Source organism: Ochotona princeps, chromosome 17 (assembly GCF_030435755.1).
Source record: "Ochotona princeps isolate mOchPri1 chromosome 17, mOchPri1.hap1, whole genome shotgun sequence".
In the NCBI taxonomy this organism is placed as follows: Eukaryota; Metazoa; Chordata; class Mammalia; order Lagomorpha; family Ochotonidae; genus Ochotona; species Ochotona princeps.
The window spans coordinates 3,588,471-3,613,673 of NC_080848.1; the positions used below are offsets into that span (position 1 = coordinate 3,588,471).

At 62.6% G+C, this 25,203-nt stretch overlaps 1 protein-coding gene across 1 annotated transcript; it reads right to left on the reverse strand.

Annotated features, from left to right (window-relative positions):
- Position 1: 1 nt before the first annotated feature.
- MYO15B (myosin XVB) lies at positions 2-24,766 on the reverse strand. Its single transcript, XM_058675743.1, is given in 64 exon segments — positions 2-359; positions 497-637; positions 733-866; positions 1,007-1,140; positions 1,384-1,499; positions 1,635-1,780; positions 1,859-1,955; positions 2,049-2,126; positions 2,232-2,326; positions 2,444-2,559; positions 2,660-2,733; positions 3,505-3,581; positions 3,788-3,860; positions 3,949-4,003; positions 4,115-4,266; positions 4,546-4,709; positions 4,826-4,937; positions 5,062-5,203; positions 5,301-5,419; positions 5,571-5,689; positions 5,769-5,844; positions 6,474-6,533; positions 6,678-6,790; positions 7,204-7,444; positions 7,574-7,661; positions 7,751-8,060; positions 8,097-8,189; positions 8,357-8,438; positions 8,594-8,785; positions 8,886-8,995; positions 9,084-9,182; positions 9,327-9,408; positions 9,506-9,582; positions 9,686-9,786; positions 9,979-10,140; positions 10,350-10,422; positions 10,580-10,758; positions 10,850-11,085; positions 11,184-11,279; positions 12,526-12,656; positions 12,843-12,900; positions 13,481-13,537; positions 14,122-14,218; positions 15,918-16,081; positions 16,311-16,428; positions 17,015-17,139; positions 17,225-17,270; positions 17,388-17,503; positions 17,710-17,787; positions 18,152-18,277; positions 19,561-19,692; positions 19,909-20,004; positions 20,365-20,497; positions 20,573-20,631; positions 20,746-20,859; positions 20,995-21,156; positions 21,236-21,349; positions 21,460-21,523; positions 21,636-21,739; positions 22,009-22,105; positions 22,344-22,418; positions 22,518-22,627; positions 22,772-22,835; positions 23,049-24,766. Coding segments are annotated over 64 exon segments (8,850 nt in total). The 3' UTR covers positions 2-281.
- Between the last annotated feature and the right edge of the window lie 437 nt (positions 24,767-25,203).

A 25,203-nucleotide genomic window follows, 5' to 3' on the forward strand; every position in this document is an offset into this window, starting at 1 on the left:
CTTTGCTCTCAGGAGTTTTATTTCCTCAGCAGCTGCGTCCCCCACACTTGGGTTCATGCTAGCAGGGAGCTTGGGCAGGCCCCAGCGCCTGGAGCCCACCCTTGAGTGAGTCCAGCTTCTGCCTGCCTTCCAGTTGCCATCACTGCAGTAGCCCCTGTCCCCATGGTTTCCACTCGGGCTGCTGGATTCCAGAACAGAGCCAAGGGATAGAGTCCAAAGCAGATGACCTGACGGCACCAAGGCCAACTCAGGCCACAAAAGGCCTCTTCCTCCTCCTCCCCTCATTGGAGGCCGGGCCACTGGGCCATGGACGTGCAGCCGTCCAGCAGGAAGACAATGGTGTACATCAGCTCCTGGGCCTGCAGGAGGCAACACATTATGGGGGCCCCCTGCCAGCCCTCCCACCCCTCCATGCCCCCATCAGTCCTGAGCACGACCCATGGGCCGGAGCTCCTGCCTGCACACCAGGGTCCACAGGCCCTGGGTGGCGACTCACCTGCGGCAGCTCAAACCAGATGGTCTGAGGGCTATCCACCGAGCCATAATTGATTTCCAGACCAGGGGGAGCCCCCTTCTCCATCGGACTCAGCAAGTGGAGCTGCTGCAGGTCCTTCAGGGCGATGGAGATGTATGTTTTCTGGGGGCGGCAGAGAGAAGGCTGTGGCTCCTCTGGAAAGGCGGGCCCTCGGGGTGACAGGGATGGCCTGGGCTCCCAGGGCCTCGCTTGCCTACCTGGGAGCTGGGCTCCATCAGGAGGAGGTGCTGGCGGCTGAGCCCCAGCAGTGCAGGTCTAGTCAGGGACTGGGTGCTCACTCGCATCACCAGGTAGACAGTGTAGCCAAAGAGGGGCAGCTGGCTTGTGGCCTCTGGTGGGGGAGTGGGGACTAGGCAGGAGTCCTGACCCCTGGGAGCCACCCTCCTGAGCACCACCCCAGGGGGAGTCATGCCTGACACAGAAGCCATCTCAGCCCCTGCCCTGCACCCAGCAGCCCCGCCCCAGACGCACTGATGAAGCTGATCTGGGCTTCCTGAGTGCTGTGTCCCTGCAGCTCCTTCAGCTCCTGTTCCAGCAGATTCCTTATGGTGGTCATGTCCACCTGCCAGTGCAGCATCTTCGGAATGTAGGTGAGCAGTTGTTGCCTAAGATATATGGCCCGGCTTAGTTCCACCCATGGGCACTGACCTCCTAGTGCAGGACTGGGCAGGCAGCAGGTGCCAGTAACCAAGTGGGGACCCATGCACATGAGGGAGCCTGGGGTAGGATGGAGGGGACTGGTGGCTTGGACCTTGGTGGGGGCCATGGGCTGCAGGACAGGCCCTTGGGTGAGTGCTGAGGAGGGATAAGGAATGATGGGAAATACAGAGAGCTGAGCTCTCACATACTCTGAAGGAGGGTTCTTGTCACCCTTGCCCACGAGCTGGAGGGCAGCCAGCCTAGCCAGGTGGGCATCTGCCTGGGCACTGAGTGCCAGTTTCCCCTGTAGATAGTCGCGCAGCACCTGAGAGGGGAAGGCTGTGAGTTGGTGGCCTCACACACCCCTTAGCCCCTTTTCCCCTTACCCCTACCGCCCCATGTCCAGCTTCCACCTTCCCATATCCTGTGTGGCTTAGGCGTCAGTCACAAGTGGGCTAACCTGGCTGAAGTGGGTGCTGATGTAGACGGAGTTGTCGAAGTGCAGTGGGGTCTCCCAGCAGAGCCGCCGGCTGTGCAGGCTTACCCTCTCATGCACCAGCACGCTGTTGAGGTACTCGTGGGACCACAGGGGCCGCACGAGTTCATCTGCACGGGATCCCTGCTGCTCAGGCTGTGCCCTCCTGCCACCCCAGGCCCCGCCGGCCACCCCCCCGCAGGGCTCACCATTCCCTTTGATGAGGAAGAGAGCGAATTCCTGCACTTCCTGGGAGTCACTGATGCCCATCTTCCCACACAGCTCCTCCAGCACTTCTCCTACCACCTGGGGGTTGGGAGGGCACAGGGTCGTTGCCAAGACAATGGGGATGTGCCCAGGGGCAGCCTCTTCCCCGTGGCTACCCTCTGCCCCACTCACCGTGAACATCTGAATGTTCGTCTTATATTCCGTGCTGCCAGGCATGTGAATAAGAAGTGGGCGGGCCCCTTGCCCCTTCTGCCAAGGCACAGGTTGCAGGGTCAGTCCAGCAGCAGGCAGCAGTCCCAGCTGCATGCACACTGCCCCCCTGCCCCAGGGACACCCCACCCATCCACCCAGTACCAGGAAAGCCTTCATTTCGCTCTGAGGGGGCAGGCGCCGGCGGCCCCCATATTTGATGGTGCGCTGGAGGTTGTCTTGGCAGGTGCGGGCCAGCGCTGCCGGGGAGCAAGGGCAGAGTCAAGAGCCCGTCCCAGCTCCTCCCTAAGCCCTCCCAAGCCAGCTGAGTTCTCTCTCCTGCTCTCTGCAATCTCCCCCTACCCCACCCCGGGCACCTTGGCTGGGGCTCGAATCCTGGAAGAACTTGGTCGCGTATGGCATCAGCGTGCTTGATGGGGCGAAGAAGCCCGTGAGGAGCCTAAGGAAGCTCCAGCCTCGAGTACAGCGTTCCCTGTCCCAGAACAGAGGACAGAAAGTTCTGGCTTCAGGCCAGCCCTGTAACGGGGTCGGGCTGCTCCCAGAAGCCCCCAGCCGCCCCACGGTCCACTCACTGCCGGGGGTGTCCGGTGACCTGCTTGATGGCCTGACAGTAAATCTCATCTCTGAGGTTCTCCTCGTGGCTCAGCTGTGGGCAGAGGAAAGGCAGGTGTGCGGGGCGGGGCCAGGCCCACAGCCCCCCAGTGTGGTGGATCTGCCTAACACCCAGAGGTCAGCGGCACGGCTGTCACGTGTCGTGCCTCTGGCCACACTCCCCTGCTGCTCTCAGCTGCCCCAGGACCACTCCTCTTGGAAGTTAGGGGCCCCAGACTGGCACCGCCCCTCACACCCCTCCCATTTCCCAACCTCAGTCTGTCACCTGGGACCACTGTCCTGAGCTCCCCCACCTTGAATTCCAAGTAGCAGTCAAAATGAACCCACAAAATGTAAAACAGACCTCTCCCACACCCCCAGCAGCTTCCCATCAGAGACCCTCAGTCTGATGGTGACAAGCCAAGGACCCTAGGGGGCCTGCTGCGCCTTGGACCCACTGTCGCCTCACTTCCTGGGCCCCCGCTCCCACCCCGGCCTGGACACCTGTGCCCATGTGCACACAGCTTACGCCTTTGCTCCTTGCCAGTGGCTTGTCCCAGACCCTTCCCCGCAGCACCCCCTTTCCTGCTGATCTCCCCAACACTCCTGCTCCCTGTTAGATGAGTCATTGCTCACTGCCTGCTCCCACGGGGCTACCTACTGCTCTGCTGGGACTTCACCCCTGAGGGTCACAACCATGCCTCCTGCCGGTAGGGGGTGCTCAGAGAATACTTCTGAGTGGTGGGAGGGAAGGGTGTCCCAGGGCAGAGGAGGCCCATTCAGCCAGGGCCTCGGGTCTCAGCCGGCACCAGCCCTCGCATGTTACCTTCAGCAGGTCATAGAGCAGATTGACCGAGTCCTTGCCCCAGGGCTTCGACTGGTCCCCCATGAACTGCATCAAAGCTGCAGGTGGGACAGGAAGCAGTTCAACAGGGCCCCGAATGGCCAGGTGATGAAACAGCATTTGGCATTGCCTGCTCTCGGCCACTTTCCTTAATGACACATTCTTGTGTCTGTGTAGCCGGCTCTGCCTGCTTGCCAGCCCTCCCACAGGCCTCCCACCCAAAGTCCTGTGCTCTTGGCATCAGGACACGCAGGCAGCCCCTCACCCTGGAAGCTGGCCACGGCTTGTCTGCTCCTGTTTTCGTCATCAAAGTCGATGAGTGACTCCTGGATGGGTACCTGTGGCCAGAGAAGTCGAGCCATGGGGCTGCAGCTCACTGGGGCCAGCGGGCAGACCCACTGGCCAGACTTTTCCCCAAGCCCTTACCTTGGTGTACCGCACCAGGCTGGCTGCGATCTTCCCCTCCTCTCGCTGGTCCAGCCTGTGAACGCAGACAGAGCACTGGCTTGAGCCTCCCCGCTTGGTTCAGCCAGAGGAGAGGGCCATGGACAGCATGGTTCAGGCCACTCCGAGGCTGGCTGCGGGCACTCACGGGCTCTGAGGTCTACGGAAGTAACGCTGGGCAAATTCCTGCATGGTGTAGCTGTGGGTGTCCGCGGGCAGGGACGCATAGGCCGTGGAGGAGTGCTGGCTGCCTTCCTCCGAGTTGTCACCGAATGCCTGGCTGCGACGCTGGGCAGAGGGCTGGGAGCACAGGCGGTTGTGATCCCACTTGGCCATGCCAGGGACCCTGCCCCAGCCCTGTCCTCACCCCCCGCAACAGCAGAGCCAGGAACCTCAGGGACTGTTTATTGCACATCATCCAAGCAGCACGAGGACCACACAGGGGCCAGGGCCAAAGCCTCCCCACAGGGCTGGAAGCCCAGGGCAGGAGCTGGCAGGGGACACAGGGACGGCAGCAGGCCCAGGGGTAGCGACCACACCCCTCTCCTTCCTCACCTCTGCCTCTCTGCTTTTCCTCACCTCCGAGACTCTGCTCCACTGGGCCAGGCCTGGCTCCCCCAGCTGACTCCTGCGCCGCCGGTTGCCCGGCTGCTCCGAGAAGGAGAAATCGGGAGCCGCAGCTGGCTGCACCAGGTTGCCAGGAAAAAGCCCTGAACGGCCTTCAGCCGAGCCGAACATCCAGCCTGTCGGAGAATCCGAGAGTGGAGGCTTGCACACCCTAACCCCTGTGATCCTCAGAGGGGAGTGTCAGCAAGGCCATGGCCCCCACTAGCCCTGCTGGGGGACCCCCACAGGGTACCTGGCTCCAGGCTGGCCACCGGCACCAACTTGATGAGGTCTCCACGGTGAAAGCTCAGCAGACTGCGGTCATCCGTGATGTGGCTGCGCAGGGCGACCACGTAGCCCGAGTCCTGCCAGCAGCCGGGGGGTGGGCAGGCCCGTGACTCCCTCTCCTGCCACTCGACCTTCTCGGCGTGGCTGGCCTCCCCCACCCCACCCAGGACGCCAGCGCCCCCCGCACTACACCGTGCTTGCCTCCTTGAGCTCATTCAGGAACAGTTCCACCAAGGCCTTGATGGCCTGGGCCCGGGCCGAGTACAGCACCAGCTGCTCCCTGGTCAGCGACAACTCCAGGGTGGAGACACCCCGGCACTCCACGCCCAGCACCTCAGCAAAGCTGCATGGGGAGTGAGGAGCGGATGTGGGGAATGGGCAGGGTGGGGAGACCGTGCCCTCCCCCAGCGCAGCCCAGGCCTGGCTCGGCCGCAGCGCACCTGTAGGAACACAGTGTCTTCAGCGGGTTCAGGTGCATGTTGGGGCCTGGGGTCACCTTAAGCAGCCTCAGCCCCCGGTGTGACACACCCAGCAGCTGCACATCACTGCCATGGCCGTCCTGCAGGGGGTGGGGGACGCACACAGCTGAGTCACGATCAGGGCCCCCTGCAGCACCCCCACTGGGTCCCATGAACATCCAAGACACCCTGCAGCAGCTGCACACAGTAGTCCAGCCCACAGCCCCACCGCCTGCCCCCAACCTCACTGACCGAGACCGGAAAGATGCGTGAGAAGTAATTGGCCCAGTTGTCCCGAGCGGCCACCACGATGCGCTTCTTCACGCTGTCCTCGGCAGTGCCGAGGGAGTCCAGGCCTACCTCCAGGTCTCCTGGGGGCAGGAGAGGCCCAGGTTGCACTCAGGGTCCCCCTCCACCCCCGCTCCCACAGTGCCAGCCCCCAGCCCATACCCAGTAGCTCTTTCATTCGGCTCCGTTCTTCGGGGGAGATACGGATGCAGGACTCAGTGAAGGTGTCCCGCAGGATCTGGGAGCAGAGCCATAGCGTCATGACCAAGTGCTGACGCCAGGGCCACCCCAGAACAGCAACGGACCCGCATAGGGCAGGGGCTGGAGAGGCTCGCCTGCCCTGGGGCTTGTCAGTCTCAGTGGGGCTCACTGGAGGGCGCAGGTGCAGCAGAGACCAAGAGCCCCCTACCCCGGGGCCGGGACCACCCAAAGAGCTCCCCTGCAACCCTCTACACTTCTCCCTCTGCTGCCTCCCTGCCCAGGCACAAACTCCGGCTACCTGGAGAACGAGGGGGTGGGGAGGGTAGCGGCCGTGGGGCAGGGAGGGTGCAGTCTGGCAGGTTTAGGGGACAGAGGAGCAGCCCTGGGAATATTCAGAAACGGTAAAGGGACAGCCACTGTTTCAGCAGCAGCTGCTGTGTGCCACAGCTGATATCCTGCCCTGGACACACTTGCCATGTAATCCTCAGGACACAACGAGATTACTCTTGATGTAGCGAGAACTGAACGAACACAGGTGGGCATAGGACATAGGAAAAGCTCCAAGGTACCAGGGCTGACTGTTCCTGTGCCCCCCACATTGGTGTAGGGTTTTCACAAGGGCTCGGGGGGCAGCTGGCCTGCCAGCATCCTTGGCAGGGCTCTCACCTGCTCACAGAGGAGCCTGAGGCTGTAGGGGTGGCTGAAGTTCTCCCGGGGGTAAAACACCTGGTGGGGTGCAGGGAGCCAAGGGAGGGCTGAGGTCAGGGGGTGGGGTCCGGGTCCCAGTGGATAGGGTCCTAGGGCCACAGTGGGCAGGGCCAGGACCCCACCCGCTGTCCTCGGCCCTCCCAACTGCCTTGTTGGGCCCACCTCCTTGCGCAGGAACAGCCTCCAGGGGGCGCTGGTGTATGAAAAGCACACGCTGCCCGAAGACGCCAGTAACTGGGTGGAGAGCCCTTGGTCCCTCATGGGCTCCAGCAAGCCTGGGGGTGGGCAGAGGGGATGATGAAGCTGGGATAGCACACTTCACCAGCCCACTGAGGGCCCTGTGCTCCGCCTCCAGCCACCTCATTCACTGCTTCCGTGTCCTGCCCTCTATGTCCTGCCCTCTGTGTCCTGTGGCATCTCTGACCACGTCAGCCAGGGTCACTAAATTTCCCGTGGAGCTGTCATGTCTGCACCAAGGACAACACTCTGCACGCGATAGGCAGGCAGGTCCCAGGGGTGCCTGGCCCCCGCCCAGGGCAGGAACCAGGAAGCTGGGGTTCCCCACCCACAGCTCAAAGTCCGGGAGCCACAGCTACTAGCCTCAGCCAGGTAGGGCTGACCTCAGTCGTGGGTGCTGAGTGCTGCCCCAGCAAAGCCCACCCACTGTGCAGGGGTAGGGGTTCCTGACCATGAGGCTTTGTCGAAAGGGTCCTGGAGTCTTCAGGTGGAGGCAAGGGGGGCGCCGGCAGTGGGCAGGGGGGTGCTGGGGCAGGTGGGGGTGCATTTGCGATGAGCCGGTTCTGGCTAAACAGGTCTCGAAGTGGCTCCTGCTTTGCCCTGATGGAGCTGGAGGGCCCAGGCCTCGGGCTGTCCTTGGGCCGAGGAGCTATAGCCGGCGGGGGTTCCTTCCCTAGGCCAGGGGACAGCATCTGAAAGGTGCAGGGAAGACAGATGAGCTGTCTGGGGACAAAGCCATCTTACCCCCCGAGTCCCCTGCTCCTGGGCAGAGAAGCTCCCTGCCACTGCAGCAGGGGCCAGACAGATGGGGGGGTGCTCACCGCAGGGGGGGAGTGGGCGCCATGGATCCCCAATTTGGCCAGAGCCTCGTCCTTAGGGTCGTTTTTCTTCCCAAAGGTTTTGGGGGGCCTTGCAGGAAAATGACAAGATCAGTAGAAGCTCGGGGTGATACCTGGAGGGCAACAACACCATCCTGCCACCTCCACCAGGAAGCCCACCTAGATGGCTCTACAGGCACGGGCACAGGCCCGGGGCGGCTCTGGTACATCCGGATGATGTTACGGATTTCCCTGCTGGGTTCTGGCCGCTGGCTTGTGGGGCTCACGTTGTGCACTGCTGGCTCAGCCTTCTTGGTGACTGGAGGGGGAGGAGGAGCAGGGGCAGGCACTGGCTTTGCTGGCTCTGCCTCAGCCTCTTTTGTAGCTTTGTGCTTACTTTGTTTCAAGGGCTTCTTGGTGACCGGAGGGGGAGGAGGTGGGGCAGGCACTGCCAGGAAGGGGAAAGATTGTTAAGCACAGCTGTGCAGAACTCAGGGGGCCAAGGGGCTCACCCTTCTCTACATACCTACTGCGTCCTCCTCCTCCTCTTCCTCCTCCCCCTGGGGGATCTCGATCTTGGCTGGAGGCCTCACCTTCTTCAATATTACCTGCTGTTGCCCTGTAAGGGCCCCCAGATGGACACCATCACCCAGGAGCTGCTCCCCCCAACTAACCCCTCCCACCCCTGCGCCACCAGTCTGGGCTCCTGGGCAGACCACAGGCACTCAGGGGAGCAGGGTGCACCCCCACCCCAGCCAGTGAAGCCACCTCCCTGTGCGTCCTTACCCATCTTCTGGAAATAGTCCCGTTTCTGCTGGAAGCTCTTGGGACGCCAGAAGCCATCAGGGACATCCTCCTCTGGGGGTTCCTCCTGGCCGAGGGGGAAGATGACAGCAGCCCCCATCAGCCCGGTCACCACACAGATTTCTCCCTCTGCCCCATGCAGCCCCGGCACCTACCTACGCTCCTCCCTGCCACGCTCCTACCCCAGGCCCTGCCATCTGCCCGTCCTTGGCCTCTTACCCTCAAGCTGACAACCACGGGTTCCGGATCTTGCTTTGGCTCTACCCGGGGAGTAGGCGGCTTCTTGGGCTTTGGGGTGACAGCTGGGGGTGGGTCACGGGCGACCTCCAGGGATGCCTGCGCCTGCCGCTGGCGGTGCTGTGTCTGCTGCTCCAGGGACAGGCTTATGGCCTGCGTGGTCATCTGCTGGGCCTGAGGACACAGGGCTGGGTAAGTGCCCTGGCGGGCCTAGCCCCGAGGCGCTGCTGCCCCCAGGTGGTCCCCTGGGCCCCATCTAGCCATCTGTCCTCACCAAGATCATGGCCTGTTGGTTGATGAAATTCTGCTGCTGGGCCGCTAGCTGCCTCGTGTCCAGGCTGGGGAGCAGGGGCTGCGGCTGTGGCTGTGGTGGCACCATCATGGCTGTAGGAGCACCAGGAAGGTAGTGCCAGGTGAGCGCCAGGTCCTGGGCCTACTCACTGAACCCTTCCTCTGGCTGGCCCAGCCGTACCTGGCATGGTGGGGACTGTGCCCATCGCTGGCATCATGGGCATAGGTGTGGGGATCATGGCTGGCTGGTAGCTGGGCACCTGCATCATCCCTGGGTACACTGAGGGAACAGGGTCCTCTGGGGTCAGTCTTATTCGGGCCCACATACCACCTCCCTCCCAGGCACAGGCGGGGAGAAGTGCTCCCCTCCGCCTGGTGCTGGCTGGAACCCCTCCAACAGGCATGATCGTCATTTGGCACTCACCAAGGGGGTAGCCTGCCTGCGGTGTCCCGATGCCACCCCCGCCCTTCATGCGGCTGCTCAGTGCCCAGCCTTCCTCCAGGTCCTGAGGGGGCCAAGGTCACAGGATCAGAACAGAGCCCTGCCCAAGGACAAGAAGCAAGAGGTCCCAGGGCACAGGGGCAGGTGTGGGGGCCACTTACCCTGAGGCCTGGGGAGAAGACCGGCTCAAAGAGGTTGTCGAGAAAGCCCTCCAGGCTCCCTGGCGGACGGGTCTCCCCTGTGGGGCAGGACAGGGGCTGTGCCATGAGCCTGCATGTGGGGTTTTCTGTGCCTCCCAACCCCACACTTTGCCAACCTCCATGTGGCCAAGCTGGCCTCACCTGTGAGTCCCCCACCGGGCAGTGTTGGAGCTGGACCTGGAGGGAGGCCTGGGGGTAGTGTGGGGGCCTGGACGCCAGGGGCAGGGGGGATGTCCTCAGCTCTGTGGAGAATGGTGAGTCCAGCTAAGGGGGGCTGTGAGGCTGGGAGGTGGTGTGCAAGCCAAGACCAAAGGTAGAAGCAGCCATGGGGGCGGGAGGAGGCTGGGCTGGGAAGGCTGAGGGGCACCGAAGAGTGTGAGGACAGGATGGCTGCATGGGGTCACCGGCGGGGTGGGGGGATAACAGACTCTCACAGGCCAGTGGGAGCGATGGGGTAGCCTCGGGGTTGCGCTGGGTCGCCCAGGTCTTCCGTCTGACCGATAAGATCCAGCACAAAGTCGCAGCCGGCCAAGTCCTGCCAGGCATCCCCGGAGTGCAGTGACACGGACCAGCCACGAGGGGGAGTTTCTAGGCCTCTGTGTGGAATGGGGTGTCAGCCTGGGTGGTCAGCAAGGTGGACAGCCATCCCCAGGGACCAAGGGCAGCCCCCGGAGCCCTCCGATTGCAGGCAGCCTCGGGTGGAGCAGGCTTTGGGCCCCAGGCACGCAGGAGAGTGGGCTGGGGGGAGGGATGGTGGGGATAAGGGGATAGGGGTCTGTAGCATGCCCCCCTGGGGACCCCACACCTGCTCTGCAGGATCCACCCTGCCAGCTGCTCCCCCGTGGTCCACGACTCCACCTCAGCTGAGTAGCACTCCTCTGTGGGGGTTGGGGGGTTGGAACGTGAGGGGCAGCCAGGCCCACCGGGTCAGGCCAGGGCTTGGCCCCAGGGGCAATCCCCAAGCAGTGCAAAGGGGCCATCTGGGGCCTGGGGAGAGGCAGCAGGAAAGGGGTGCCCTCAGCAGGCAGCCATCACCGTTGAAGGTGAGCACATCCACTGCCATGCGGCCCCGCCGCCATCCGGCCGTCCACTCCAGCTGGGTCGGGGGGTGGGCCCGGGCTGCCCCAGGGGCCAGCGGCGTCTGTTCCAGGGCCCCCAACAGTTTATGCTGACACAGCGCTGCCATGCCGTGGGGAGCATGGTCAGATACGAACCTGCAGGGATGGCATGGATCTGGCTGGGGGGGCCTGACCATACCTACTACCACCAGCCGCCCCCAACACCCGTACCCAGCTGCCCCCTCACTTGAGCAGCTGCTTCTGCAGGGCCGGTGTTGGGGGGAAGGTGCTGAGCAGGACGGCCATGAGGGCCCAGCCGCGCTGGCTCTGCTGTTCGTCCGGGTTGTGCCAGAGCTGGGCCACCAGCTGGCTGAAGATCTCATCCCGGAGCCCCAGGTGGCGCTGGCCTTGCCGCACCAGGTACAAGCCCAGAGCCTGCTCCTGCCACGGAGACAGGGTCCCATCGCCCAGGAGCCGCAGCATCTGCACGTAACACAAAGCCAGGCCAGGTTTGGGGTGTAGGGCTACTGGGCACGGGTGGCAGGGTCCACCCTGTCCCCTCGCCCCGGTACCCCACTCACCACCCTGTTGACGTCCAGGGCGGGCTGAGCGTTCTCCCTATCCAGCCGTGTCAGGGGCTTGGCCAGTGGCTGCCCTGGGCTGGGCAGGGTTGGCTCCTGCAAGGGAAAGTGGGTGACATAGTAACATCACGCCTAGGCAGGACCTGGCATGCAGACAGGCCCCCCAGGGCGCTTGGCAGGAGCACAGAATCTGAGAGGAGGACAGGGGCTGGCCCCAAATACCTCCTCAGACACACCCCTGAATTTGCTCTTTTTTAAGAAAAAAAATTGTTTTTATTTGAAAGGCGGATTTCCACAGAGGAGGAGACAGAAAGATCCTCCTTCAATTAGTTCACTCTTCAAAGGCCACAACAGTCAGAGCTGAGCTGATCTGAAGCCAGGAGCCAGGAGCTTCTTTCAGCTCCCCAGGCTGTGAGCAGGGAGCTGGAGGGGAAGTGGAGTAGCCAGGACATACACTGGTGTCCATACTGGATGCAAGCAGAGGTTTGGCATGTTATGCCTCTGTGCTAGCTCCTGAATTTGCTCTCTGATTAGAAAATCGAGGGTCTGGCATGATGGCTAAGCAGCTAAATCCCTGCCCTGCATGTGACAGGATCCCATGTGGGCACCGGTTCTAATCCCGGAAGCTCCACTTCCATTCCAGCTCCCTGCTTGTGGCCTGGGAAAGCAGTCGAGGACGACCCAAAGCCTTGGGACCCTGCACCAGTGTGGGAGACCCGGAAGAGGCTCCTGGCTCTTGGCTTCAGATTGGATCAGCTCTGGCCGTTGTAGCCACTTGGGGAGTGAACCAGCAGATGGAAGATCTTCCTCTCTGTCTCTCCTTGTCTCTGTAAAATCCAACTTTCAAAAAAAAAATTTAAAGAAAAGAATGAAAGAAAGAAAATCAGTTCCCACCCCTGCAGACAACTGAGAGAGTGGAGAAAACGACAGATGTGAAGATTCCACCGCTCACATTGCCCTGTCTGCAAGAAGCCCGGCTGGCATCTCAGCTCCTATTTCTTGTGCACACATTCTAGAGCATTCCACACACACCCCTCCCAAATCTGTTGTTCCTAAGCAAGATCAAGAATCTGCCCGGTGTGCCAGTTGGCGACCTGTGTTTGCAGAACGGCTCCCTGGTCGTTAAACTCCCTTTAAGGAACTCAATGTCAGGACAACCCATGGGCAGGATACAGACTGCCATGCCAATCCACAGCGAGGCTTTTCTGGGTCGTACAAGTTTTGTGAGCTATTCAGCTGTATCCACCACCCAGGGACCACACGGGGAGCAGGCGGGTGGAAGAAGGGGAGAGGCCTCTGTGTACCAGCAGGTGCAACACCGGGAAGGGAGGGCGGGGCCCACCTGAAAGTGGGTAGACACAAAGGTGGAGAAAGGATGCTGGTTGATATCTGGTGGGAGGCTGAGGCGGGGCCGGGCGGGGACCTCAGGGGGCACGCATTCTGTGATGCTCCGGGCCAGGCTGTCCAGGTGGCCTGGGGAGGAAGGGCGGGAGGTAGCCGAGCTGAGCGCTGTGGCCACCAGAAGCCAGCTGGGGCACTCAGGAGCATCAGAGCGGGAAACTCTGACACAGGGTCCCACCCCCTCCCCATCACCAGAAAAGGGACAGGGCAGAGGTGAGGCAGGACAGGGCAGAGGTGAGGCGGGACAGTCAGAACGACCTCGTGCTGTCTTCAGGGTGGCGGCCAGCTCGGCCGGGATCTCCAGGCGCCCCAGCTCCTGGCAGAGAAGACAAAACAAATTATTCAAGGACTGAGGGGATGGGCTTAGGGTCCCCCTCAAGTACCATCACCCCCCTTGGGATAATAACCCCTGCAATGGGACCAAGTGCTCGGGGCCACAGGGATAAGCTTCCTCCTGCTCCAGCTCCCTGCCAAGCTGCCTGGGAAAGCAGTGGAAGATGACCCAAGTGTTTGGGTCCCTGCCACCCATATGGGAGACCCGGATGGAGTTCCAGCCTCCTGGCTTTGGCCTGGCCCAGCCCTGGCTATGGAGGCCATTTGGGGGGGAACTGGGGGATGGAAGACCTCTCCCCTGCCCCACCCATTGTCACCTGCCTTTCAAACAAATTAATAAACCTTTAAACAATAAAAAGATCAAGGACTCTGGCCCAGTGCCTCCCCGGCTGGGGCCCCTGTGAGATCCCAGGAGGCACCAGAACTGTGAAGGCTGGTGCTTCCCACCAGCACCGTGATGGTCAGGACCTGGGGCAGTTCCCACCTTCCCCAAGCGTGCCAGCCACAGTGCGTTCATCACTGCTGCTACTTGCCACCCAGCAACCTTCCTCCCAGCCACCTACCATGCTTGGCATTTTCTTAGAGGCAGCTCCGTCGTGCCAGCCGCACCAGTGCCCAAGCTGTAGGGAGATACAGAAGGAGCTGATGGCTTGGGTGGGGTGGTAGTGCCTCCCAGTGGCACCTGCACAGCTCTCTGGACCCCTCTCACTCCTGGGCTGTCCTAATGCCAGCACAGGCCCGTCCCTGCCTTTGCTGGGCTCCGAGGTCCTCACCGGCCGCTGTGGGTGTCACTGCCAGTCTGCCAGGGCTCAGAGAAGAGGGCAGGAGAAGGGAAGGAATGGTCCCAGGGCGCAAAGTCCAGCCAGGGAGGGGCTGGAAAGGGGAGCAGTCTGTGGGCACTGCCCTTTGAGCGGTTTTATGGCCCTGCAGTTGGAGTCACTGGACAACAGACAGGTGCAAAAGTGGCCTCAACAGGGTGGGGGGCCCTGGAGGGGTTGGACGCCCCTGCCTGGGGGACATAGAGCAGGACAAAACAAGCAGCAGCCTCACAGGGTCTCCTGCCTGCTCGGCCTCTGTCCCTGTGAGGCTGAGCTGAGATGGGATCCACTGTTGGGTCCTGGCCAGCGTAGTCAGCCCAGGCTGCCCAGCTCCTTCCCTGGATGCCCTGCTTCCACTGCCCATCTGACCTCCGCTCCCCATGCACCTGCCGCCGTCTCCGGTGTCTCCAGAGCAGGGGCCGGGCCACCAACAGCATGGTGCTGAGCTGTCCCAGAGCGGCTCTCCGTCGCAGGTAGCGTTTCCTGGAAGCCAGGGTGGGGGTGGGGGAATGAGGAGGAGCTGTGTCAGGCCGAATCCAGGAGCCTGGAACTCCATCCGGGTCTCCCACATGGGTGCAGGGGTCCAAGCACTCAGGCTGAGGAAGCCTATTTGAAAATCACCTGTTGGGTAAGGGCTCAGCATACATAATATAGAGAGAATGCCCACAGCGCAACAACCAAAGACAAGCAAACCAACAAAAAGCCAGGAGAGGAGCAGAGCAGATGCATCTACCAGGAAATTCAGAGCCACCAGTGGCAAAGACGCCCATGAAGAGAGCCTTGTCTCAGCCTTGTCTCCCTTAGAGAATTGCAGCTCAAAGCCACGAGCTGGGGAAGGGAGGGGGGCCGTGACGCCAAGGGATAAGCTGCTGCTTGCAGCACCCAGCATTCTACATGAGTCTCAGTTCAAGTCCCAGCTGCTCCATTTCTGAATCAGCAGCCTGCCAGTGTGCCCAGGAAATCAATGGAAGATGACCCAAGTGCTGGGGCCTCCTGCCATCCAGGAGTGGGACCAGATGCAGTTCCAGGTTCTTGGCTTCAGTTTGGCTGAGCCCCAGGCTTTCCAGGCATTTGGGAAAAGAACCAGCGGAGAGATCTCTTTCTCTCTGTCTTTCAAACATGTCTTCAAAATAAAACATGCACTACCACTTCACATCCACAAGGCTGGCTGCTGTTTGAAAGACAGAGAGAAGAGAGTCGGCCAGGACGTGGAGTGCTCAGAAGCCTTGTGCCATGCAACATGAAACAGTGCAGCGTTGCGGGCGACCATGCAGCCAGCCCTTAGAATCCCCAACAGACCACTGCACAGCCTCGCCACTCCACTCCTGAGACCCCCAAGGCCGGATCAGAAAGACCAGGAGGGAGCCTCACCCGACTTCTCCCCTGCCACCACTTCCCCCGGTAGCCTGACTTCTAAGGGAATGCCCAGCCACAGTGAGTGGATCCACAGGCATGTCTGGTCCACACATGGAACACCACTGAGCCCAAAGGACAAAGGGAATTCTGACCCACATCACCATGTGGACAGAGGCTGAGAACCTGACACTGAGTGAACGTGGCCAGAGTTGTGTATTCGGGACAAGGGCGGGCCTCTGGCACAGTGGCTGAGACCCTGCTGGGGACACCCACATCCCATGGTCATGATGCCTGGGTTCAAGTCCCAGTTCCACTTCCTGCTGATGCACACCCTGGGGAGTTAGCAAGGACAGCTCATGTGGCTGAATCCCTGACACCCAGGTGAGAGACAGGCTCAAGCGCCCAGCTCCTGACTTCAAGTTGCAGTATCTGGACAGGGAAGCAGTGGCCCTAAGACCTCCATCTGTCCATCTCTCTGCCTTTCAAAGGCGAACAAGTCAATACACCCAGACCAGACAAAGTTACAGAGAGAGTGCGAGTGCAGAGCGGAGGTTACTGGGGGGACAGGGCAGCATATTAGAAACCGTGGCCACTGCCGCTCCTCTGGCACTGACTTCACTCTGCTGGCCCCACAGGGTGACCCGAGAGGTGAGGGGCTGGTTCCCCTTGTGTCACTAGCGTGTGGCCCAGGGTAGGGGAGCAGGTGGCGAGCAGGTGGCCAGCAGGTGCTGATGAGTTGGCCTGGGGGCAGGTGGACTTGCCTTGGGACCCCACATCTCCCCCACCTAGTCCCCATCCCAGCCCCAGGCACGCGTGTCCTGCAGACCTGGCCTGTAGCCCGCGCACACGCGCCTGCAGCCGGGGCAGGAGGCGAAGGCGCCGATTGCGCATGCACACGCGGAGGCCGCGGCGCAGGGTGAGCAGGGCCCGGGAACACTGTCGGTCCCTGAGCTGCTCCAACCGCTGCCAGCCCTGCTCTTGCAGCAGCACCTGCAGGGAGAGAAGGAGGCAGGGGTGGGGGTTGGGGTGTCAGGCCTCAGTGCCTCCCGGCCAGCCAAGCCACTCTGGGGGTACCCCAGGACAGCTACCACCCATCTCCCCAGCCCTGGGAAGAGCAGAGAATCCTGAGCTAGTCCCAGAAAGTCCCTTCTTCCCATGCAGGTGTGAGTAACCCTGCACACACACACACACACACACACAGACAGACACACACACACACCTGGGTGACTCCGAGATGACACAGCGGGGACTCCACCCCCAACACTTGGCTCACGATGGCGCCACACCTCTCACGGTCAGGGGTTTCTCCCTGCCCCTCTGGCCCCAGGGCCCGGAACCTGCCCCAAGGATAGCGAGGTCCTGCTCTGCACACGTGCCTGGGAAGCCCCACTGCGCAGCCTGCTGCGAGGCTGTGTGTGTGTGTGTGTGTGTGTGTGTGTGTGTGTGTGTGTCGGGTGCAGAGGCGCTTAGAGCAGGCCTGAAGGCTGCTTCTCGGCACCCCTAGCCCAGAAGCCAGCGCCGGTGCCTGGCCTGGAGGGAGCCGGAAGCTTATCCACTGAGCTGGCCAGTGCAGGAAGTGGCTGGCAGGTGCAGGGTGTGCGTCAGCACCTGTGGCTCCCTGGTGCCCTGCCTGAAGACTGCAGAAGGTAGTCATAGTGGAAGACAACTTCCGGAAGGCTAGGACGGAACCTACCCCACCAAGGTGCTTCTCACAGTCCGGTTCAAGGTCAGGCATGATCGCTGGCCCCACCCTTGGTCAGCTTTGGCCATCTCAGGCGAAAGTGGCGGGGAGGGGCCTCTGGAGCAGCCCTGGCTCCAGGTGGCTCTGCTAGACCAGAGGCCACGCCCAAGAAGGCAGCTCGGAGCTCCCCACCCAGAAAGGGCCCCTGTATGCCACTTCCCCACCCACCAGCCCCTCCCCACCTGGCCAGGAAGACCTGAAAAGGCAGGCGCACAGGGAAGTGGACATGGCGGGCAGCCACAGCCTCCAGGACACCGGCCTGGCGCAGCTGCTCCGCCACATGGTTCACATCGAAGAGGCCAGGGAACTGGGATATAAGATGGAGCTAATGAGAGCCAGGAAGCGGAGGCAGGATGGCGGGAAGGGAGTTGGGTCAGGCGGATGAGGCTCACCTTCCCCGGGTTGGGGCTGAGGCACTGGATGACATGGATGTGGCTCCTGTGAGCAGCAGGCAGGTCACAGAGGGGCCAGCCCAGCCCTGCGCCCAGCCCTGCACCCAGCCCTGGCGCCCGCATGGAGGTGGCACAGGCTGTCGAAGGGCATCCCTGTTCTCACCTGCCCAGCTCCATGAGGAGGGCACTCAGAGAGTGCTGAAAGCGAGAGGCCAGTGTGCCTCGGGCTGATCTGTCCTCCACCCGGAGCTCTGCTGCCTGGAAGAGGCTGCCCACCAGCTGCGGGCAAGAGAGGACTCCTGGGACTGCCCATCCACCCCACTGCCCTGAGGAGCCAGAGTGACCAGCCCTTGGCACCGAGAGACCCTGGAAAGCTCAGGCCCGCCCTCCCATCCATCCCAGGTGCCTGGGACTTGGGGGCCCGCTTGCAGGGGTAGCAGAGTATATGGGGAGGGCAGCAGGGATGGGGGGCACTGCTTAGGCACCTCCAGCCGGCTCTGAGCCAGCAACTCCTCCACGGCCCGGTCCAGTTGATCCCGGTTCCTGTTTAGAAACTTGTGAACCTGCGAGAGCCACACAGATGGCCCAAGGGGGATCCGGCAGTGACTGAAGAACCTGCCCAGTCTTGGGTCCAGCCCCTGGTCCTTCTGCTTCAGCGAGAGCCTGCTGTGTAACAGGCATATACCCCCACCAACACCCCGCACAGGCCCATTCCACAGAAGGGTCACTGGAGGCTCAGCGGCTGGGGAACGGTCGCACACCAGTGCTCTCCTCCCTCCATCTGGGGGGCTCCACGACACAACTTGACCGCACGGTTCTCAGCCTGTGTCAGGCATGGGTGGGGCCGGGGGAGGGGAGCCTCCCCTACCTGACTGTTCACCATCGCATGACTCCGTCGCCCCGATGATTCACCCTGGTGTCAGTTACCTGGTAGGTGACACTCCCGGCATTGTGCCTCACGGTGAAGATGGGCAGCTGCAGCTGGGGCTTGGCATAGCTGGGGTGGTTGCCATGGTGATAGTGGCACTTCTGGAGGAAGGTGTGGTCTGTGGCCTGGGGAGGGGCCAAGAAGCTGTTCCCTGCCTGCCCTGAGCCCCCCCCTTGTGACCCCGAACACCACAAATCCTGGGGTGTGTGGTTTTGCTCCCCAAAACCTCTTCCACAGAGGGGGTACAACTACCGATGTTTGATTTACTTTAAAAGCTGCATGCTCTTGGGGTCCATAGTCTCCTGGCCCCACTGCTTCATCCCAGAGTCCCAAATGCATGGCTGTATATTTACTTCTTTTTTTTAAGTTAGCACTTTGTTCCTGCTACCCTGTGGGGTTTTTTTTTTAAAGATTTATTTATTTTTCACTACAAAGTCAGATATACATAGAGGAGGAGAGACAGAGAGGAAGATCTTCCGTCCGATGATTCACTCCCCACGTGAGCCGCAATGGCCGGCCGATCCGAAGCCAGGAACCCAGGAACCTCTTCCGGTCTCCCACGTGGGTGCAGGGTCCCAATGCATTGGGCCATCCTCGACTGCTTTCCCAGGCCACAAGCAGGGAGCTGGATGGGAAGTGGAGCTGCCGGGATTAGAACCGGCGCCCATATGGGATCCGGGTGCGTTCAAGGCGAGGACTTTAGCTGCTAGACCACGCTGCCGGGCCCTACCCTGTGGGTTTTAAAAGGAGATGGAGCAGGCCTATTTTTGCCCATTTTTATCCTCAGTAGTGCTGTAACACAAGCTCACTCATTCATTAATTCCTTAATGAACCCTTCTCCAAGGAGCCAGCCCACATGGAGCTCAGTCAGCATGAAGAGTGTGAAGGAACACGGGCCCAGCGCAGTGGCCTAGCAGCGAAAGTCCTCGCCTTACACGCGCCGGAATCCCATATTGGCACTGGTTCTAATCTCGGCAGTTCCACTTCCCATCCAGCTCCCTGCTTGTGGCCTGGGAAAGCAATAGAGGATGGTTCAAAGCCTTGGGACCCTGCACCCGTGTGGGAGACCCTGGCTCCTGGCTTTGGATTGGCTCAGCTCTGGCTGTTGTGGCCATTTGAGCAGTGAGTCAGCAGATGGAAGATCTTCCTTTCTATCTCTTCTCCTCTCTGTGTAACTGACTTTCCAATGAAAATAAACACATGTATATATAGAAAAAGTGGAGGAACACACTAACCCCGCTAAGGCACGGGGACATGCGTGCACTATTTAGAAAAAAACAAATAGAGGGCGTGGCTGAGCAGGGAGCTATTCCGGAAGTGACCACTAGAGGGAAGAGCTGAGGCCTGTTCTGTTCCTATCCTCTGGGAAGCCTTGCTGGTGACACGTTTGTCCAGCCCCCGCCCTCACCTGGGCCAACCAGGTCTGGGCGTCCAGGAGAGTCAGGAGGCTGTGGGGCTGGCCCTCTAGGAGGTCCAGGCAGGACTCCCGCGGAGGCTGCGCGATGGGCACCCAGGGCAGCAGCTCCCGCTGACACACCTCCTGCGGAATTGGCATTCAGCCCCATTTGTGGGCGCGGCAGGAGTGGCTCCCCATTTGACACATATGAGTCCCTTGAGGCAATCCCACGGGCAGAGGGCTCCAGGGTTTGAGCCATCAGCTCGTTTCTCTGTTCACCAAGAATGCTCTGGTGAATGCCAGGCTGGGTCGTGTTGAGGGTCCTCTGCCCTGCCCATGCCTATACCCAACTTCTCTTACCTCCTCCTGGGCCAGCAGCTTCTGGCTACAGAAGAGCTGCAGGCGCTCGCTGGCGAGGTTGTTGCACAGTTGCTCCAGGCCATTCACCCGCAGCGCCTGGGCACATGTGGACAGTGAGGTGGGCACCTGTACGAGTCCAGCAAGGCCAGGCAGGTCCGAGCTTCCAGAGAAGCCAGCAGGGGCCCACATGCAGCTGAAAGGAGGCTCAGTGAACACCCCAGGTTCTCAGCCAGCTTGACTCCTCAGCTGGACTTGAAAGCCCTGAGAGGTGGGCCTGCTCCCTTTCCTGTCTATCTCTGCCACCTGCTAGCCCTCTCCACCCCATACCAGCAGTCACCCAAGCCAGAGTGGCATAAGGCTCATGGGCACCCCTAACAGGGAGCTGCTGGCATCTCCAGAAACATCTCAATCAATGATGGAGGCACCCACCACCCGGGGCCCACCCCAAGGGGTGACCTCAAAGCCATAGGCGTCCACCACAGTGATGGTACTTGGGCTGTGCCCGTCCCCCGGGGCAGCCAGCTGTGCATTCATCTTTTGCAGGAGCCAGCTGAAGAGCCGGGAGTACAAGGCCTTGGCCAGGGTGTCCCTGTGGGCGGTGTCAGTAAGCCATATAGAGCAGCTAGCCAGGCCAGGTGCCCACGTCTCTGGTCCCCGGGCACACCTGGCATCGATGGCACTTTCCACGGGCAGCGATTTTGAGACATGGCCATAGGGCGTATCCTAGAGGCGGGGAAGGCATAGTAGTGGGAAGACCCTTGCCCATCCCCCACAGGCAGGCACCCAGCCTGCAGGTGGCCCCGGGCTCAGCCCTACCTTCCAAGACCCAGAACTCACCATGACTCTCCTGGTGACAGCTGCTTCCAGACCTTCTGGTGCCACCTGCAGCAGCCGAGCTGCTGTGTGGATTTCGGCCCAGCTGGCCACAACAGCCACCTCCTGGGACTCCCTCTAGATGCAGCAGGAAGGGCCAGGGTAAGCTTGATGAGCCAGGCTCAGGGGAGGGAGTGTGCCTACGTTCCAGGCTGTGGTATCCTTGTCCTTGCCCTGACGGTGCCAGGAAGCCCCCAGGCACCCGGGACCCACCTCGGAGGAGCAGAAGCAGATGTTGCCCAGGTGCAGGATGGCGGCCAGCATGGCCCAGACCCCGGCCAGCTCCTCAGGGTGCAGGCCCAGCAGCTGCATGGCCCTGGTCAATCCTGTGAAGTCCTGGCCATCCTCCTTGCCCTGAAGCCAGCAGGCGCGGCCCTGTGGAGGCACAGCAGGGCTAGGGGCGTGAGGCCAGCCTCCCTCAGGTTCCTCCTCTTTCTCAAATGCCCCTGCTCACCTGGTTGAGGAAGTAGTAGGTTTCCGGGTCCTGCAGGGACAGCTGCTCCCTTTCGGCAGAGTCCAGTCCTGCCAGCAGCTCATAGAAAATATGGAAGCTCCGCTCAGCCTGCGCCTTGGGGGGAAGGACTGGCTGGAAGGGTGCGCACAGAACCCCCTGCAGCAGCTCCTCCCCTCCGCCTTTCTGGCAGCCCCCAGAAAGGGGACAGGATAGGGGGTGTTTACCTGAAACACCACCCTGGAGGTCTCAAGCAGATAGTGGGACATGGAGGCTCCCACGACGACCCCACTATGGACACAGGAGACAGAATTGGGGGTGCTCAGGGAGCAGGAAAAACCAGGGAACCCCCCACAGGAGTGGGGAGGAACCCCAGGTTCCCACCCAGACCACCATTGCTCACTCCTGCAGGAAGAGGCGGAAGACCTGGCCGAAGCGGCTGGCGTTGGCATTGAGGATGGTCTTGGCATGTCCAAAGCTGCTAAGCATGGGCAGTACCTCGGCCAGCTGTAGGTAGGTGGGTGTATCCGTCTCTGGGACAGCCACAGCCCCCACGATGGGGTACCCCAGTAAGGACCCCCACACCCATGTGAAAGGCCCCACCCCAGCTGTCCCTGCAGTCGGCTATCCTGGGGCCTGAAGATCACTACCCACACTCCAACCTCCACCAGTCCCGAGGAGAAGGGTGGTCCCTGTTGGATCCCTGGAAGTGGCCCTGGAGGGAGACAGGCAGCCAGCTCAGTGCCCCCCGCCCCCCACATGCTGCCGTCCCACACCTGGTGCACTCTGTCTCTTGCCTGCTCCGGCCCCAGGCTGCTCAGGAACTGCACCAGCTTCCGAGCGGCTTCCGTCTTCCCTGTGCCACTGTGCCCGCTGCCGCAGGGATGCACCCAAGGTGGGGTGGGGTCTTAGCAGGGTCCCCAGGAAGGGCCCTCCTGAACCGCAGGAAGTGAGAACTCCAGAAGGCGGAAAGCTGGAGCCAGAAAAGGCCCCTGGATGCCACCCCTGCCGGCTTCACTCCAGGAACCTGGAGCTGCAGCCTGGCCGTGGCTCAGACCGGTCATTTCCAGTGCTGACAATATGCCCACCCGGGAGGTTCAGCCATACTCACCTCAGGAGGACGCAGGGGGCCTGGCCAGGGGTCTGAGACAGGCTGTAGGCAGCTGCAGCCACAGCAAAGATGTGCCTGGGCGAGGGGAATGAGAGGACGCTATGGAGGAGGCTTCTGGGGCCTCCCGGAGCAGGCAGCTGGTGCTCCTGGGGGGAATGGGGGGCAGTGACGTACGGCGTGCTGCTGAGGGTCTTCCTGGGATGGTAGCTGGCCAGGACCGCGGGTGAGAAGAGAGGCAGGGGGCGGTGGGGGTTCAGAGCCAGCAGAAGGGAACCCCCAAAAGTCTAAGGAAGAAAGCGAAAGGTCTGGTGCAAACGTGTAAGGAGATAAGGGGGGCCCTGAAGCCCTCCTTTCTGTTCCGCCTCCTCTCCACTGGGGGATACCCAAACCCTGTCTGCCTTCGCCCCCTTCCCCAGGCTCCCCCATACGTAGATGCGGCCCAGGTGGAACCTCTTCTTAAGGCATAGCAGTACGGAGCTCTCACACAACAGCCTGCGGGGACAGAGGGTGCCGGAGGGGTGAAGAGTGGCCGGGTCAGCGCCGATGGAAGGGGGTGAGGCGCCTGACCCCCACCACACCTGCCTCTTCCAGCCCAAGTGGGGACGAAACCGCTTCCAAGGCTCCTTAAATTGGTATAGATGGGAGGTGGACTCTCGGGGAAGGTGAGCCCGGGGCTGGGGGTGCAGGCTCGGATGGTGTGCTCACCGCAGCCGGGCCAGATCCTCCACGTCCTCCAGCCCCTCTGCCAGGCTCCAGCCATCCACCGTCAGGCTGGCGGGCGCCTCCGCACCCTGTCCCAGGCTCAGCTCCAGGGCCCTCTCCAGCGCTTCCTCGACCTCATCCTCCGGCTCCCACCGTTCCCTCAGGGACCCGCAGGGCCGCAGGCTCCCCCCGCTGCGCAGACGGGTCTCCAAGGTGAGTCGGGGCAGCAGGGTGTCAGGGCCAGGCTCGGGGTCCTGGCGGGGGACGGAGTCCTGCGCCCAGTGCACAGGGGTTTCGGCTTCTGCTTGCCTGCGGGAGCAGTCCTCGTCCAGGGGAGAGTCGTCGGGAGAAGCTGGGGCGAAGAGGGAGTCGCGCTGGGGCCCAGCCCCCGCTTCCCCACTCGCCCATTGCTCCTCTCCGTCCTGCGTAGGAGCCAAGACACGGTCCTGCGTGGTGGCGGGGTCCACGGGGGCATCCTGGAAGCTCCCGTTGCTCGGCTCCTCCGCGGCCCTGTGGATCCTGGGGAACACCACAGCGAACTTGGGATCCGGTGTGAGGTCTCCGCCGGCCGGCGCTGGGCTATCCCGGGCCTGTGAGGATCCAGTGCCGTCGCCAAGGGGACTCCGTGGAGGCGCCCCGAGCCGCGCGAGCCCCGCCAGGCGCAGCGCTAGCCGGCGCCGTAGTCCCGGCCCGCGGCGGCGCCCCTCGCTCCGGGGCCCCTGGCACCCCGGCTCCGGCTCCTCGCCGGCGGCCTGCCGAGTGCGCCGCTGCAGCCACCGCACGAGGCCCAGCGCCCGCACCACGCGCAGGACCCGCTCCTTGAGGCTGGCGCCACGGGGACCCGCGGCTTTGGGTGCGCTGCCCGGCGGGGACCGGGCGCGGAGCCTGTGGACGACCACCAAGGCGGCCAGCGGCGCGGCGCTGCCCGGACGCGCTTCCGCCAGCACCTGCCCTCCGCCCTGGCCGTGCGCACGCGGCCCGGCTCCTTCGGCCTCGGGGCCGTGCGTCCGCCTCTCCCCCAGCTGCTCTGCATTCAGAGCCAAGGCGGCGCCGCTGCCGGAATCCCCGCCGGTTCCCCGAGGGCCTTTCCCGGTGCTCCGCTCGACCAGGGGCTCATCGCCGCCTGGTTCCGGCTGCTCGAGCCCTGATCCCTGCCCAGTGTTGATCCCCTCGGAGCTCGAGTCTGCCGGCTCCGACTCTGGCTGCCGCGACTCCGGGGCCCTGCCGCCCTGGCTGCCTCTCTCCCGCGCCTCGCGGGCTTCGCTGTCCTGGCAGGAGCTGCCCGCATCCCCGCCCGACGTGTTTCCACCAAGGCTAGGGGGCTTTGAGCGGCTCCGACAAGCTGAAGGTCCCTGGCCAGCTCCCCTCCTCCGGCGGCGAGTCCGCGCCTCTACTTGGACCAGGCCCTCTTCCTTCTCCTTTGGGTGCCCCCCACGGCTCTCTCCTGGCCCGCGACCCCGCCGACCGTTGCCTGGCCTGTCTTTGGCCTCTAGGGACAGCCCCTCTGCGGGTGGTGTCGCATGGCCTGCAGTGGCCTCTTGGTCGTCAGGGTCCTGCCCTGCCAGGGCCCTCGCCTTTCGGGCCTTGCTACGGCGGCCCGTGCGGTGTCTCCGTACGGGGCCAACCCCCTCTGTGCTGGCCGACTCTGTCTCCTGCTCCTCCGAGGCTGGCTGCGCTGGTCTCGCCGGGCGCTGGCGGTCCTCGTCCTTGTGCCCACCCATGGATGGCTGTGCGGCACCAGCCTGGCTGTTGCTGTCACCCCAGCTCTGCTCCCGGCTCAGTGTCCCCCCCAACACACCCACAGGGCCCCCTCCCCCCTCTGGCATCTATAATGCAGAAGGCCGCGGGTCCTGACCCCCCTGGGCCAACAATGGAGCTGGGCCGCCTTGGAAAGAGGAGACGCTGAGGTGAGGTGTAGCGGACAAAGGCCGTGGACGGGGCAGTGGACTGCCCGAGCCATTGCCAACCGGGCCGGCCTGGCCCCACGCCAGCCAGGGAACCAGGCTTTGCCGCGGCGTGGCACTGCTAGGTGGCACGGCAGCTGTGTGAGTGCGTGGCCTCCTTTTTTGTCCAGGGGCTCCAGGGCACTGCCAGGTCGGTGCTGGCACAGTAGGCCTCAGGGGTTTTGTTGGTCGTTCCCTCTCCCTGCCTCCCTTTC